Source organism: Sus scrofa, chromosome 3 (genome assembly GCF_054392235.1).
Source record: "Sus scrofa isolate SSC_HxYL_T2T_F1_AM1 chromosome 3, Sscrofa_HxYL_maternal_Yorkshire_Landrace_v2.0, whole genome shotgun sequence".
Classification (NCBI taxonomy): Eukaryota; Metazoa; Chordata; class Mammalia; order Artiodactyla; family Suidae; genus Sus; species Sus scrofa.
This window is the reverse complement of record NC_139385.1, coordinates 123,755,280-123,770,044: the sequence shown is the minus strand read 5'-3', so window position 1 is coordinate 123,770,044 and position 14,765 is coordinate 123,755,280. Positions and strand designations below refer to the sequence as shown.

General features: G+C 43.6%; 2 protein-coding genes across 3 annotated transcripts in view; one reads left to right on the top strand and one right to left on the bottom strand.

The window, feature by feature from the left end:
- The window catches only part of GPN1 (GPN-loop GTPase 1), a 27,508-nt gene extending 18,476 nt beyond the window's left edge, over nt 1–9,032 (top strand). Inside the window, exons 13-15 of one of the 2 annotated variants that reach the window (XR_014842462.1) lie at nt 1,811–1,918; nt 3,994–4,544; nt 7,019–9,032. Coding sequence is in view for 1 of the 2 variants with exons in the window: in XM_003125289.6 (XP_003125337.3) it covers nt 1,811–1,918; nt 3,994–4,076 (191 nt within the window). In the remaining variant the exon portion in view is untranslated. Of the gene's footprint in view, nt 1–1,810; nt 1,919–3,993 lie in introns of both variants that reach the window. The other variant, XM_003125289.6, reaches the window with a different exon arrangement.
- Nucleotides 4,643–14,765, bottom strand: SUPT7L (SPT7 like, STAGA complex subunit gamma). The gene is made up of 6 exons (XM_005653046.4): nt 14,611–14,765; nt 13,391–13,491; nt 11,976–12,585; nt 9,917–10,241; nt 8,467–8,704; nt 4,643–7,253 (listed from the first exon to the last, which is right to left on the bottom strand). The coding sequence occupies exons 3-6, from the start codon at nt 12,386–12,388 to the stop codon at nt 6,991–6,993; spliced, it is 1,239 nt and encodes a 412-aa protein (XP_005653103.1). The 5' UTR covers nt 12,389–12,585; nt 13,391–13,491; nt 14,611–14,765; the 3' UTR covers nt 4,643–6,990.

Genomic DNA, 14,765 nt, shown 5'->3' with positions numbered 1-14,765 from the left:
GAGTTATTTTTAGTATTTCCCTGATTATTCTTGCATGTTTATTTTTCCATATGACCTTTAGTATCAACGTATATGGCTTGCTAAAAAAAGCTCTTTAGTATTTATATTGGGATTGTATTATATTTGCTCATTAATTAAATAGTTGACATCTCTATGATGTTGACTCTTCCTGAGAACAATGAATGTGTTCACATTTGTCAGGTCTATTTTTGTGTCTTTCAGGAGTATTTTCCTCATGTAAGTTTTGTTAAATTTGTTAAATTTACTGGTGTTTTTTATTGTTTGAGTTAGTTTTGTCGTCGATTGCCTAGGGGTTCCTAGGTTCGTGCTCAAATTTAATATATACCCACCTACCCACCCAGTCATTGGTGGACTAGTCTTTAAAGCAGTGAACTTCTGTTCATGACAGCTATTGTTATATGTCTAGTAGAGAATAGCAAAGCCATTTGGAGGAGGAGATGCTGGACCCTGGCTGGGATTACCAGTTAAATGAGCTTGCCTGTGCCATCTTTGTTGCAGTTCTCAGCAACATAAACATCTATGTGCTGTGGCCCTTGGGAATCACTCATGGATACTTGAAATGGCAAATGTTCAATTTGGTGCAAAGGGTCCAATGTACTTGGATAGCCTGTTAAAGGTTAAGGGAGTTTCAGTAAATTGTTTGCAGAAAATCACAGGTAGAGTTGCACAGTTCTTAGTTGGGCGCAGAATGAAGCACTGACTGTCGGCACATCGTGTCATCGTCCTTTTTCAAGGCCTCTGGCCCCTTGAGATCTCTGCCTCTTGATGTTGCTGTTATTGGCCACCCTTGTTTCCCAGCTGAGCTTTATGTAACTTTTTACGCTCCTGAAGAGGGAGTGGTCATGACCTCCCATGGCTTTAGGTTACATGGCTTGGTTTTAGGTTCTCATAGAAACCAGTCCCCATGGGCTGCATCCACGGCCCTAGAATTACTTGATTAGACTTCTTCCTGATCATTGGAGATCAGCTCTCATTCAGTTTCCCTGAGTAGGGAATTTCTTCAATTAATATATTTGCCTTTCCATTTCCCCCCCTCTTTTGCTTGAATAATACCTTGGCTCCTTTATCATTTCACCTTCTATTCTCATCAGACTCTCTCTGAACTTAAATTTCCACCAGGAAGCTCCACACATTTACCTTTGACTCACCAGCACACTAGGTCTGCTCAAATGTCTTCAGCCTTCATAGGAAAAGTCATAGCTCTTCCAAGGTGAGAGCTAGTGAAAACAAATGATATTACTACTACGATAAGCTACTTGAAAGTTATTTTCCTTAACTTAAAAATGAGACCTCTTGGGTTATTGGTCTCATGAAAGCACTTTGTGAAATAAACTAGTGTAGAAATGTTAAGTGGTATTAACAGTACATTTAGAAGAGATAAAATCTTATATTTGATCATGACCACTTTCATCCTGCCAATTTTTTTTTATAAAAGGACATTTTATTTTATTTTTTTGTCTTTTTAGGGCCACATCTGCAGCAAATGGAGGTTCCCAGGCTAGGAGTCGAATTGGAGCCACATCTGCTGGCCTGCATCACAGCCACAGCAATGCTGTATCTGAGCCGAATCTGCCACCTACACCACAGCTGATGGCCACGCTAGGTCCTTCACCCACTGAGTGAGGGGTCGAACCTGCATCCTCATGGTTACTAGTCAGATTTGTTTCTGCTGAGCCATAGCAGGAATTCCCATCCTGCCAATTTTTAATCAGTTACTTACTGATTTAGAATCACTCTTTTGAGGAGGCCTATGTTCATGGCATGCTACTGATAGGTGTTTTCTCTGTAGGCAGCTCATCTCCTATGCTGGACCCATCTGACTTGATCCTAACTCGTGGAACCTTAGATGAAGAGGATGAGGAAGCTGACAGTGATACTGATGATATTGACCACAGAGGTGAGAGGTGGCTGAGATGGCTCATGAAAACAGAACAGATGCTTCTCCTCATTGTTTGCCTGGGAACTTCTGGTTGTTGCGAGAAGACCTTATCCATGTAGCCAGTAATGCGGGAGAGAGGAAATGGTAAAGGGAACAGCACCAGGCAAGAGTTCCATATATTGAGAGTCCTGGCCTTCCTACTGAATGGTTCACATGGAGCTGGATATTGCCTTTTATTAGTCATGTGTCTTCTCATTTTTAGGTCCTAACTTAATTTGAGGAATTCAGGATTGTTTAATTGTTGTTTTAAGAATACAAAAGAATACAAAAAGTTCCTCGTTGGCTCAGTGGGTTAAGAATCTAGTGTTGTTATTTTATGGGGGTTTTTTGTGTTTGTTTTTGCCTTTTGTCTTTTCAGGGCCGCACCCACGGCACATGGAGGTTCCCAGGCTAGGGGTCTAATTGGAGACACTGCTGCAGGCCTATGTCAGGGCTGTAGCAATGCCAGATCTGAACTGCATCTGCAACCTACACCACAGCTCATGGTAATGCTGGATCCTCAACCCACTGAGCGAGGCCAGGGATCAAACCCACAACCTCATGATTCCTAATTGGATTCGTTTCCAGTGTGCTAAGATAGGAACTCCTGGTGTTTGTTATTGCTGTGGCTCAGGTCACTGCTATGTACAGGTTCAGTCCCTGGGCCTGGGAACTGATGGATGCTGGGGTTGTGGCCAAAGGAAAAAAAAAAAAAAAAAAAAAAGAGGCCTCACTAGACCTAAACCAGTCAGAAGGAATCATAACATTGAGGATTGAGTGGCTCTGGAAACCCAAAAGGCTTCCACTTGGCATAATTTTATTGACTGTGGACCGAATCTATTTCTTTTTTTTCTTTTTAGGGTCACACCAACCGCATATAGAAGTTCCCAGGCTAGGGGTCAAATTAGACCTACGCCACACCAACACAGGATCCAAGCTGATTCTGTGACCTACACCACAGCTCATGTCAACACTGGGTCCTTAACCCATTGAGTGAGGCCAGGGATCAAACCCACAACCTAATGGATATCAGTTGGGTTCATTACCACTGAGCCGCAGTGGTAACTTCCAGAATCTGTTTATTAAAACAGCCCTTCTGTGTCCTAGCTGTGCCCAGGAGCAAACCTCTCTTTAATGCTAAAATGTAAATTGCCCCCATTTAATAAGATTTATTGAGGTATAATTTACAAATTCCACCCTTTTAAAGTGTAAGTTTGATGAATTTTAATACATATATATGGTCTTATAATCACCATCATAACTAAGAAATGTAATCAAGAATCCATCACCCTAAAGTTTGCTCATGTCCATTTTTCATTCAGTCCCTTCCATTACACTAGTTCTTGGAAACCACTGATCTTTGTTTCTGTAATTTTGCCTTTTCTACAATGTCATATAAGTGAAATCACAGAACTTAATTTGATTTTTTTCACTCAGTGTTAAGTCTTTTGTGATCCATTATCTTGTTGCACCTATCAGTAACATGTTCTTTCTTATGGCTGAGTAGTAATTCCATTATGCGGACGTATTTTTCTTTGTCCATTCACCGGCTGATTGACTCTCCAAGTTTTAGCTATTATGAATAAAGCTGCTCTAAACATTCATTAATAGGTCTGTATGGACATAGGTTTTCACTTCTCTCAGTTAAAAATATGTAGGAGTGGGACCTCATGTTAGTTGCTTTATGAAGAAGGTATTCTCCCCACTTAAAGAAATTGTACATTTTTGGTAATATGATAAATAGAACCTACTTCTGGGAGATAATTCCTTTCTGGGAGAAGTGAATTTATAGTCTTAGAAATAAGAGTATAGTTGACCCTTGAACAACCTGGGGGTTAGGAATACCCACCATCCTTGTAGTTGAAAATCCCCATAAAACTTATGTTGGCCCTCTGTGTCTGTGGTTCTGCAGATTGTATAATACTAGTATTTACTATTGGATCAAACCAGTGTTGTTCAAAGGTCAAATGTAGTATTCCTGATGGACGGGTGGCAGCAGCTTTAATCTACCCAATGGAGAGAGTGTGAAAAGAATGACCTTTTTTCCCTTGCAGTTACAGAGGAAAGCCATGAAGAGCCAGCATTCCAGAATTTTATGCAAGAGTCAATGGCACAGTACTGGAAGAGAAACAAATAGTTTGTAAAGTACAAAATCTTGAAACTGTGTGCAGGAACTATCCTTATCTCTGGTTGGGAGCTACTTACTATAGAGGACGGTTTTGTTCAGAATAGCAGTTTCTCTTATCAGTGATATCTCCTGACTCAGATGAAGCTGAGGATAGAATACAGTTTGGACCTGGCAGGTAGATGCTGATTCCCTTGGCCTTTCCCTTGGATTTTTGCAAGGAAGGATATTCTGTTTTTGGATGCTGATACCCTTTTAAGGCTAAAACTGCAAGTTTTATCATTTGAACTCACATGCTTTTGCTGCTGATGGATGGAGCAGAGAGAGAACTTAGTAGGCTGGATCTATGGCCTCCCTCTACTTCTCAGCATCTCGCCTTTGAATCCACACCATGAGTTCCCCTCCTGTCAGCAGAAAGGGAAATGGAAAACAGGAGCGTGTCCAGGGTGGTGGAGTCTCCTTGGCAACCAGTCAACGTTGGTATGAAATGTGTCTCACACTGAGTAGCTTATTATAGAACACTGGGTTCATTGAGAAAAGTGGGCAAACATAATGAATAAGAATTTCACTTTCAATGGTGACTTGGATAAAAAGTTTTTAATTTTAACTTTGTTGTAAGCCTCCTTGTCATAATTTCAATTAAAATTATTGAGGATAGTCTTCTGTTCAAAAGAGAGGTTTAAAGCCACATGATGTTTACTAAAGTTCCATGTACACACACCTAGTAACCAGGTACAAAGCCAGGCCCTTGAACTTGAACTTACAATGCAGAGTATCTTTAGTGATTTACTCAAAGGCCATGGATTTGGGTCAGGTGCACGTTCCATACATAATAGCCCTGGTAAAAAGGTTTGCTCAGTCTCCACATTCTTCATAGTATCTTTCTAAAAACATACTACATTTCTCTTAAGGAATTTTATCCCTGCCTAACCTGTATTCCAGTTCAGTGGTTCTCAAAGTGTGGTCTCTGGACCAGAAGCATCAGCATCACCTGAGGAGTTACTACGAACAGGACACTCAGGACCTAAATCAGAAAAATTGTGGGGGTGGGGCCTACCGATCTGGTTTAACAAGGCCTCCAGGGGATTCTGATGCATGCTAAGTTTGAGAATCACTGCTGTAACGCAACTAATTCCAGGCCAAGTGAATCTCAGGTATCAATGCTCACATGGCCTGCTTTATCAGAGTACCCCAACCAGGACAAGGACCATCTGGTGCCTCTCTTCCAATTTAAACATTCTAAAAATAAAAGTATTTTGTTTTACCATGAAGTATTAATTTTAATACTCTATTTTAAACGAATACCACCGGTGTAAAAACTTGAGCCTCTTCATAGGAACCATCTGCACAGTAAATACATGCTGATGTCAGATGTCAATTTTTCTCTTTCCCTTCGTGCCTCTGAATACTTTTTCCTTAAGGAGGAACTTGTCCAGCTTATGCCATAACCTCCATAAGGGCAGGGACAAAAATACTCATCTAGGTATCCTTGCACATGGCCTAGTACATAGTAGGTACTCAATAAATGTTTGCTAAGTGAATGAATGAAATACTAGGTGGCTACTTTATGGAAACTGACCACCTGATGTGTACTTTCATAAACAAGGGAAAATGAAGCTAAGCCTGGAACAGGAAGCATTTAGAAAAATGTACCAAGGATGTGCAATTAGCAAACCTGTTAACAGTTTAAATTATAACCTCATTTTGTTGCTGTTGCACTTATCTCTATTCTCAATGCCTGGGACATTTAAGGCCCTCTAATGTGGGCCTTGATTTTTGGTCTGTACTAAAGGAGTGCCCTAAATCTCACAAGACTTGTATTCTGCACCCCCAAACCAAACCTCAGCAGTATTTAACATACACACATTTGCTAATTACTCCTAATCATCCCAGTGCCACATCATTTAATAAATACTGATTGAGACTGTCAGGTGCCAACCAGGGCAGATACTATGACGGGTGAGTAATAGCAGTAAAGTTGTTCAGGACATGCTGTAAAGTAGAAAGGTGCATCTTGTCATCCTTTTAGAGGCTGTCCATCCAGGAGAAGCACAACGTGCAGATACAGAGTTCTGGCAAAGGAACGGACCACTGTCCTCTGATGGCCAAGCCGATGCAACAAACAAAATGGCACAACCCTGTCCTTGGACAGGTCCTGTTTGCTTCATTTACAAAGGAGAAAATGAAAGAAGCAACTGAAAAATGTACATAGTGAAAAAAAAAATCTGAGTGGAAATCAGAAAGTAAAGACAAAAAATGGGGATCCATGGCACAAGTCTAGAGAAAGACTATGTGGCCGAGATAGGAGAGGTGCTATCTGAATAAGCAAAAAGGCTGTTTGCCACAGACCCCTCTGATTTTTTAGGAGACTTCATGGATGGCAAAAAGTTTGGGAAAAAAGGTGAGTTGTGCAGTGTTTAGCTATTTCCTATTAGGCATTAGCACTGGATTCCCAAAGACCTGAACCAAAAGTGAGGCAAGTTAAAAGAAAAAATTGACATCAGCATATATTTACTTGTGCGTCTGTTCAAGCACAGCTTTGAGGCTTAATACCATTTCCATCTTCATAACGTCCCTGCAAGGTCGGTCAAAGCAGTAGGATTCTCAGTTGTGCAAGAGAAATGGCTCTAGAGAAGTTAGGTCACTTGTCACACAGTAAAGACAACAGTCAGGGACAGTGATTTGTCTCGATTACTACCCCAGCGTCATCATGTTTGTGAAAGGTGGCTTGGTTGTTGTAGAAAACTATAAAACCGAATGCAAAAGGAAAATGCAAACTTATTTGGTTTAAATCCAGTTCCACTGAAATCAGGAAAATCCACCGTGTTTAAGAAGAAGAGTCAAATCGCTGTTTACGGAAACCAAATGTATCATGGTCTGTTGTTGGGTCTTGTAGGTCTGGGCAGAAAATCTCCCTCTTTGCCTTTTATATCTTCCTCATCCTCTTCTTGCAGCGCTGGTTGAAAACAGGGGAGGACCCCATGAAGCTGTCAGTGGAGTGGGAGCCATAGCTGCTGTCTGAGTCATCGGGGCTCTGGGGGATCCCAGCTTCACTCATGCCTGACATTGGCTCCTCAAACACGTCGCTGCCCAGCACGCCGTGCCCGGAGACATTGCCTTCTTCACTCTCCTGAGGCTCCATTTTCACATGGGCCAGGTTCCAAAAAAGGGAAGCATTTGCCTCTGCACCTAGGAATGGATGAACATAGAACTAACTAGCAGTAAGGAAGGCTGGAACAAAGCAGAAAGCACACACCACCCACAGCTAACCGATGGCCCTTGAGCTCAGGTTTCACTCTGATTCTCTACTTGGCTGGAGAATTTGCTCAGAAAGTTACCAGCTTTGAATATCTTCTTCTCCACTTCCTCACCCTCCTTTACCCCATCCCATCCACCTCCATTTTCCCTGAACAAGGGAAGTGGAGAGATTCATGGTTCAAAGGCAGGCACAACCATGGGCTCTCCATCGGGGGTTACATTGATTTGCCTGCCCTTTGGTGAGGCTGTCATGTTTTCCTGCCTTGTGTTTGGGTCCCTGGTCCTCTCTCATGTTATGAAAAGTTAATGATCCAGTACAGAATCCTGACATGAACCCCACATCTGCAACAATTTCTTTTTTGGCTCTCTTGCTCCGTGTGTTCTGGCAATACTGTTCTGTGGTTATTATGTCTTTCATGGTGAAAGGCTCTCTGCCCAATACTTTACAAAATGTGGCTTAATTCTGTTTATGCCACTCTGGAGGACTGGCTATTTGCATTATTTGTGCACTGGTGAAATGACAATTTATATTTGTAAATAACTGAGTATCTAGATTACTTTGCAATCGAATTGACTTAGGGATGGAGTCATCTGGTTCTGAAGGTAATCACGGTCTGTCTGGAAGAGGAGGCCAGCTGCCTGTCACTGGGTAGCCCTGTTTCAATCCCTTCACTTCTGATTTGTTTGGGAGCACTTTAGAAAGACCCCCAACTATTCAAGCATCCTTGAGCAATTAACGTTATTCCATCTGGAATAACTTCTATCTGGAAGTTGTCTTCATCAGTTGAGTACAAGCATCAGGAATAACCAGTACAGAATACAGAGAACAGGAGGCCATCAGCCCTCCCAAACTGGGTCAGCTGAATTAACTGGTAATCAAGAGGATAACACTTACTGCATCTACATCCTAACTAGGAATTATGGGAAAGATGCCTACAAAGCTGTGCAAGTTCTCTCTTTACTAATTACAAAGAGAATGCTGGTATCTGGATCAGTGAAGCGCTATTTGTTTTTAGACTTTCCATCCTCCTGCCCATTATCTCCACTTTTGCTCTTCCATTTCCTGAATTTGATTCCAAAATGCAAGAAGTACTGAGATTGGTAGATCTCCCAGAATCAAAATGGGTAAGTTGATTTCCCTTACTTGAAGCCTGTGGCGAAGCCTCGACCTCCAGGTTAGATGGGAAGCGCTCACTCTGAGCCCTGTGGACTCCCATGGGCAGTGACTGGTCTCCGGAAGCAAGGTCGGCCTCCAGTTCCTCACTGACAGGGAAGGTGATGTCGCTCACAGGTTCCTCCTTGATCTTTACGGGTTTAGTGTCCTCTGTGGCCTTCTCAGGATTGACAATCCTTTCATACTCTTCAGAGAGCTGCTTACTAATCTGTTGGCAAGCAAGAGTCAGTTTTCCAAGGAAATGCTGAAAGCCAGTTGGATAGTCAGCTTGTGGCAGCCCAGGGCAAAGCCAACAGAACATGAATAAAGCATCCACTGCCAGTGGAAGGGATTTGAGTTTGCATTTGTAAATGAGAGATGTGTAAAGAAAATCTGTTTGCCAGAGAATGTGTATGTCATTAATTACAAGGTACATAAAAGTATAAAATATTTAGATTGTGTTATATCCGAACTGAGATTAAAGATCACACTTTTGGCCATAACAACTATTTGACAGGTGTACCAAGGTGGATAATAAACATTGTAGGAAACCTGGATTGCTTAGCAGACTGTTGGGTGTGAAGAGTTCCTTATCATATTTTAGATTTGGGGAAACCAAAACAGTGAACAAAATGCCTAAAGCCACAAGGATTGAAGAGATTCAATATTTCCGGTCCTAATCAAAAATGGTGTCCCCCTTTCCACGCTCCACTCTTAGGCAGTATCATCTCACTCTGCTTTTTTTTTTTTTGTCTTTTTTTTGCCATTTCTTGGGCTGCTTCCACAGCATATGGAGGTTCCCAGGCTAGGGGTCAAATCAGAGCTATAGCCGCTGGCCTACGCCACAGCAACGTGGAATCTGAGCCGCATCTGTGACCTACACCACAGCTCATGGTAATGCCGGATCGTTAACCCACTGAGCAAGGCCAGGGATCGAACCTGCAACCTCATGGTTCCTAGTTGGATTCATTAACCACTGAGCCACGACGGGAACTCCAGTTTTGTTTCTTTTTCATAGCACTTAATGCCATCTGAAATTATTTTGATCAATATTTGTTTATGTGTTTTTGTTTCCCTCTCAACGAGACAGCAAGCTCATGATCCTGGCTCTGGAACTTCCACATGCTGTGGGTGAGCCAAAAAAAAAAAAAAAAAAGGATGCAAGTTCAGGAGCTTGTCTCATTAACTACTGAATCTCACAGTGCCTGACTCATAGCAGGCACTGATAAAGATTTTTTGAATAAAAGCATGCTAACCACATGCTATAATTCACTGACTAAAGGAGACACCTGGGTCTGGCCAGGTCAGTGATGAGGCCAGTGGGACAGAGGGCCAAGAGGAAAGCAGTGCAGTCCCCTCTGTCCTAAGACCCTGTCTCTAGGACCAGTGTGATGGGATCCTGCCAAACACCCCTTGACTTGACTTCTCAGGGTCATCTTACCTGCAGCATGTAACTGTGATAGTCCTTGATGCGATGCTGCCAGAACTTTTGGAGGGAGAGCACACTGCCAATGCCCACTTCATGGAACACCTGCTCCATAACGTCAGGGAAGGGAGTCTGCCCCAGCCGGGCCTCCTGATCCACAGCAAAGCGCAGCAACTTGGTGAACTTAAGGCAGTACTCGTGTGCCACGTCAGTTAGGGTCTCCAGGACACTTTCATTTGCACACTCAAAGCCCGCGTGGGCCAGGATTGTGGCCACTGCCTGGTAGAGGAGCTGCCGGCAGGAGTGCCAGCTGAGTTCAGTCACAGGTTCCCCTTTCCCGCTGAAAGTGGAGACAAGGTAGTGTTATTAGTGCTCCTGCAAACGGTGACCTGTCCTGTCTCCCTGGGGCTTTACAATTCCAATCAAACCACTGGTTCAGCTTTCCACAGGACTCCTAGGCAGGTCACGTAGCCCACTTGCTGCTGCCAGGGCATGGCGCCACAACCCAAGTCACATCCCGAGCTGTTCCAATGATGTAAAGCTTGAATAGGTAACACATGTCCATAGCAAACAGTACAAAAGGATATCTAGTGAACAAGAAGTTTCCTTCTCCTTGGATCAACTGCTTGATTCTGATCACATTTAGGATCTGATTAATTTTAAGAATACAGCTGAGATACTGCTCGATGGTGCTCTATTTCACTAGCACATAGGTTCCTCAAAAGCCGGGCAATATGGACTTCTAGAAATTCACAGTCCCAATCAGGAGAATCTTATTTAACTACAACAGACCATTTTGGGAAAGCAACTCAATTTTATAAAAGCAACTGAAAACACATAAAGCTTACAAAACTTTTTTGTCCTATCCTATGCAGTGAAATGGGTAGGGATCCATATTATTACTCTGGCAGGTGAAGAAATCGAAGGTCAGAGGGGCGCACTGGCCAAAGGTCCTTTTGGTATTATTAAGGGATAGAGCTTTTGACGCCAGATTGCATGTTCTTTATGATATACTGTTTTGCACCTAATCATTACTGTGAAAATCATAATCTTTCCAAAACAAAAAGCCTCAAAAAGCTGTCTAATCTCCTAAAAATAACTTTCAACAAGTTTTTTTGGCTGTGCCGACAGCACACAGAAGTTCCAGAACCAGGGGTTGAATCTGTGCCAAAGCAGTGACCCAAGCCACAGCAGTGACAACACTGGATCCTTACCCTGCTGTGCTGCCTGGAAACTCCAAGAACATTTTTATGTTATTGTTTCTTAAACTATGCTACTGAAATGAAAATATGTGATTAAAAAATTGTTTAGGGAGTTTACTTGTGGTATAGTGGGTTATCATATCCAGGGTTATCACTGCAGTGGCCTGGGTCACTGCTGTGGCGCAGGTTTGAGCTCTGGCCTGGGAACTTTCTTGTGCCCTAGACGTGGCCAAAAAAAAAAAAAAAAAAAATTTTTTTTATATGGGACCTGTGGGTTCCTAGCAGTATGAGAATAAGTCCATGAATCTCATTTTGAGGGCATGGAGCTAAACCCACAGTATACATTTTAATTAAACAGAAAGACTGACTCTAAGGACTATGAGGCTATGGCCTAATTTATTTATTTATTTATTTTTGCTATTTCTTGAGCCGCTCTTGCAGCATATGGAGGTTCCCAGGCTAGGGGTCGAATCGGAGCTGCAGCCCCCGGCCTACGCCAGAGCCACAGCAACGTGGGATCTGAGCCGTGTCTGCAACCTACACCACAACTCACAGCAACGCCAGATCGTTCACCCACTGAGCAAGGGCAGGGACCGAACCTGCAACCTCATGGTTCCTAGTCAGATTCGTTAACCACTGCGCCACGACGGGAACTCCGCTATGGCCTAATTTAGAGACCAGTGTAGTACCTTGGGGCTGGTACAGACTCCGGATTTGAAAAATCACGGTTCAAGTCTTCGATTTCCCACTAATTACCTGAGCAACTTTGGCCAAGCCAATCACTTCCATCCTCAGTTTTCCGCATTACATGCTTAAGAGGGCTGCTGAGAAGATTTTCTGAGAAAAGCAAATGTAGCCAAGCCTTGCCTTACCGGTAAAAGTCACTCTCTGGGTCACTGTGCCGGATCTGGAATGGTGCGTTGGGATTCTTACAGTCTAAAGGCAGGAGGTCATCAGGAAGAGGAGGTGACCCAGGGCAGGATGGAAGAGGTTCACCTTCTTCAGTCTTTACACCTTCTGTCTGCTGCTGATTCTGGGCCTGCGCTGCGGCAATGAGGTTGCGCAGGCGTCGGTTGTGCTGGATCAGCTGAATGGTGTGGATGGTGAGGCTGCATGGCTCTGAGGGGATGTCCAGCATAGTGGGGGGCTTGGGCTTGTTGGCCGAGGGCTGGTGCAGGGGTGGGTCATGGACTTCTACCAGTCGGAACTCCCGAGGGAGCAAGTCGAAGGAACTTCTGTTGGTCTGGCTTGATGAGATTGGTATCTCTCCCCAATATCTCAACATTTTAGGATAAGAAAGGAAGAGCTTTCAAATTAAATGTAGATATCCTAAAAGAAGTGTTTTAAAATCTCTAGCAACTGCAGATTATAGGCTTCTGTAGTGAGAAATATGAATTCTAGCCAGTTATTCACATAAAAAGTAGGCAGTTCACTTAGAAGAATGTCAGTGTTAGCAACACCGTAGGACCAAGGATGTTCGCCCTGAAGAAATTAAGAGAAATCTATTAGATGCCAGTCAGTCATTACAATCATACACTATGGATTGAATTACAAGATGGAGTTTGGGTGCAATAGTATTTGGGGCTATAGTGTCCATGTTAAGGGGAATAGTTCTCAGAGTATCCTGACACATCTGTCCTGGCTCAGTAGGAGAAGAGGGGATGGAGTTAAAGATGGGAGAAGATGGCTGTTACTCTGTGAATGCCAGGCATGAGACCCTGTTGTTGTGGTTTTTTTTTTTTTTTTTTTTTTTGGCCATTTCTTGGGCCGCTCCCTCGGCATATGGAGTTTCCCAGGCTAGGAGTCGAATCGGAGCTGTAGCCGCCGGGCTACACCAGAGCCACAGCAACGTGGGATCCGAGCTGAGTCTGCAACCCACACCACAGCTCACGGCAACGCCGGATCGTTAACCCACTGAGCAAGGCCAGGGATTGAACCCGCAACCTCATGGTTCCTAGTCGGATTGGTTAACCACTGAGCCACGACGGGAACTCCAGGCATGAGACCCCTTAACTGGCTCTGGTGGAAAAATCCATGAACCACTAATCTAAATGGTCTTATGTGTTCAACTGCTGACATACACAGGGAAGAATCTGAGAAATTTCTGCTGTCTCTGAACTGGTATCCCTTCTTTCAGTCTCTCCTTATATCTAATCTTTCTACAGTGATGCTAGACTTAATATTTTTAATTCAGGTCTAACGTCTTCCCTGTGCCTCCTGGAAAAAAAGTCAGTCAAAATTTTGTGGTTTACCGTTTAACAAAATTTACAATCTGGTTTCGACTCACCTCTCCAGATTCATTGCCCATATGTCTCTTCAGATTCAACAAACATTTATGGAATGCCAGGTATCATGAGAGGACATAAAGACTAATGCAAGATCCTTGCCCTGAGGTGAGGGAGAAAAACATAAGAACATTTCAATATTAAAGTGTGTGATAAGTGCTCTTCCAGAGGCACAGGGCTGGTGCAGTGAGAAGACACAAAGGAGGAACTTCCTGGAAAAAATGACCACCTCAGTTCTAACAGCAGCAGACTACTTAGCTGATCCTTTAGGCTGTGATCTCTGCCAGAAATGCCCAGCCACACACCCCATCCCTGGAAGACTCGTATTCATTCTTTCTTTCTTTTTTTCTTTTTTTTTTTTTTTGGTCTTTTGTCTCTTTAGGGCTGTACCTGCGTCACAGGGAGGTTCTCAGCCCAGGGGTCGAATCAGAGCTTCACCACAGCAATGAGGGATCCAAGCCACCTCCTCAAACTACACCACAATCAGTGGCAACGCCAGATCCTTAACCCACTGAGCAAGGCCAGGGATTGAACCCCCTTCCTCATGGATAGTAGTCGGGCTCGTTAACCACTGAGTCATGACAGGAACTCCATATGTTCATTCTTAAGTATGGCTTAAGTCACTCTCTCCATCACCTCCCCAGGACATCTCCCTTCATTATATCCTCACAGCACTTTGCATGTCTCCATCACAGCATTTCTCCCTGGATTTAAAATTGTACTTATCTCAATTTTACTCTTCCACATATCCTTCACAACTACGATCTTGGTTGAGTGCCTAAAATTTGCTGAGTGCCTATTACCTACCAGGCTTTACTGTTTAATTCAATTCTCCCAACTACCGTTATGAAGTAGGTACTATTATTATCCCATTTTCCAGAGACGGACACTGAGGCCTACTGTATTGCCTAAGGTCAGAAGTGGCTGAAGGGAAAATGGTCAGGCTACAGCGTTTTCTCTATTTTAACAACTACACTGTGATGGCTCATTAATCGGTTTCAGAAAGAGTGAAAGAACAAACGAGTAAATGAATTTATCAAGTGACAACAAAAATCGTCCTCTCCCCTAACTTCACCGAAAGGAGCACGAAGGACAGGCACCAAGCCCAAGCAATGCCCAAATTCCTATGGGGACCTCGTCGGCATCAGCAGACGCGGGCGCCAATCACAGGGTCCTGGGGTCGCCTAGTGCTAGAGCAACCCAAACACGGGGAGATTTGAACCTGGACGGAGGGAAGAAGGCTCCACTAGGGAGTGCCGCGTGTCAGGAGCGGTGCTGAGCTGCCGTACGACTCCGAGAGGCCCGAGGCGAGGGTCGAGTTAGGCCCGGAAGGCTGGTGTGTTGATTAGTGGGTCAAGACGCCGGAAGCGCTTCTTC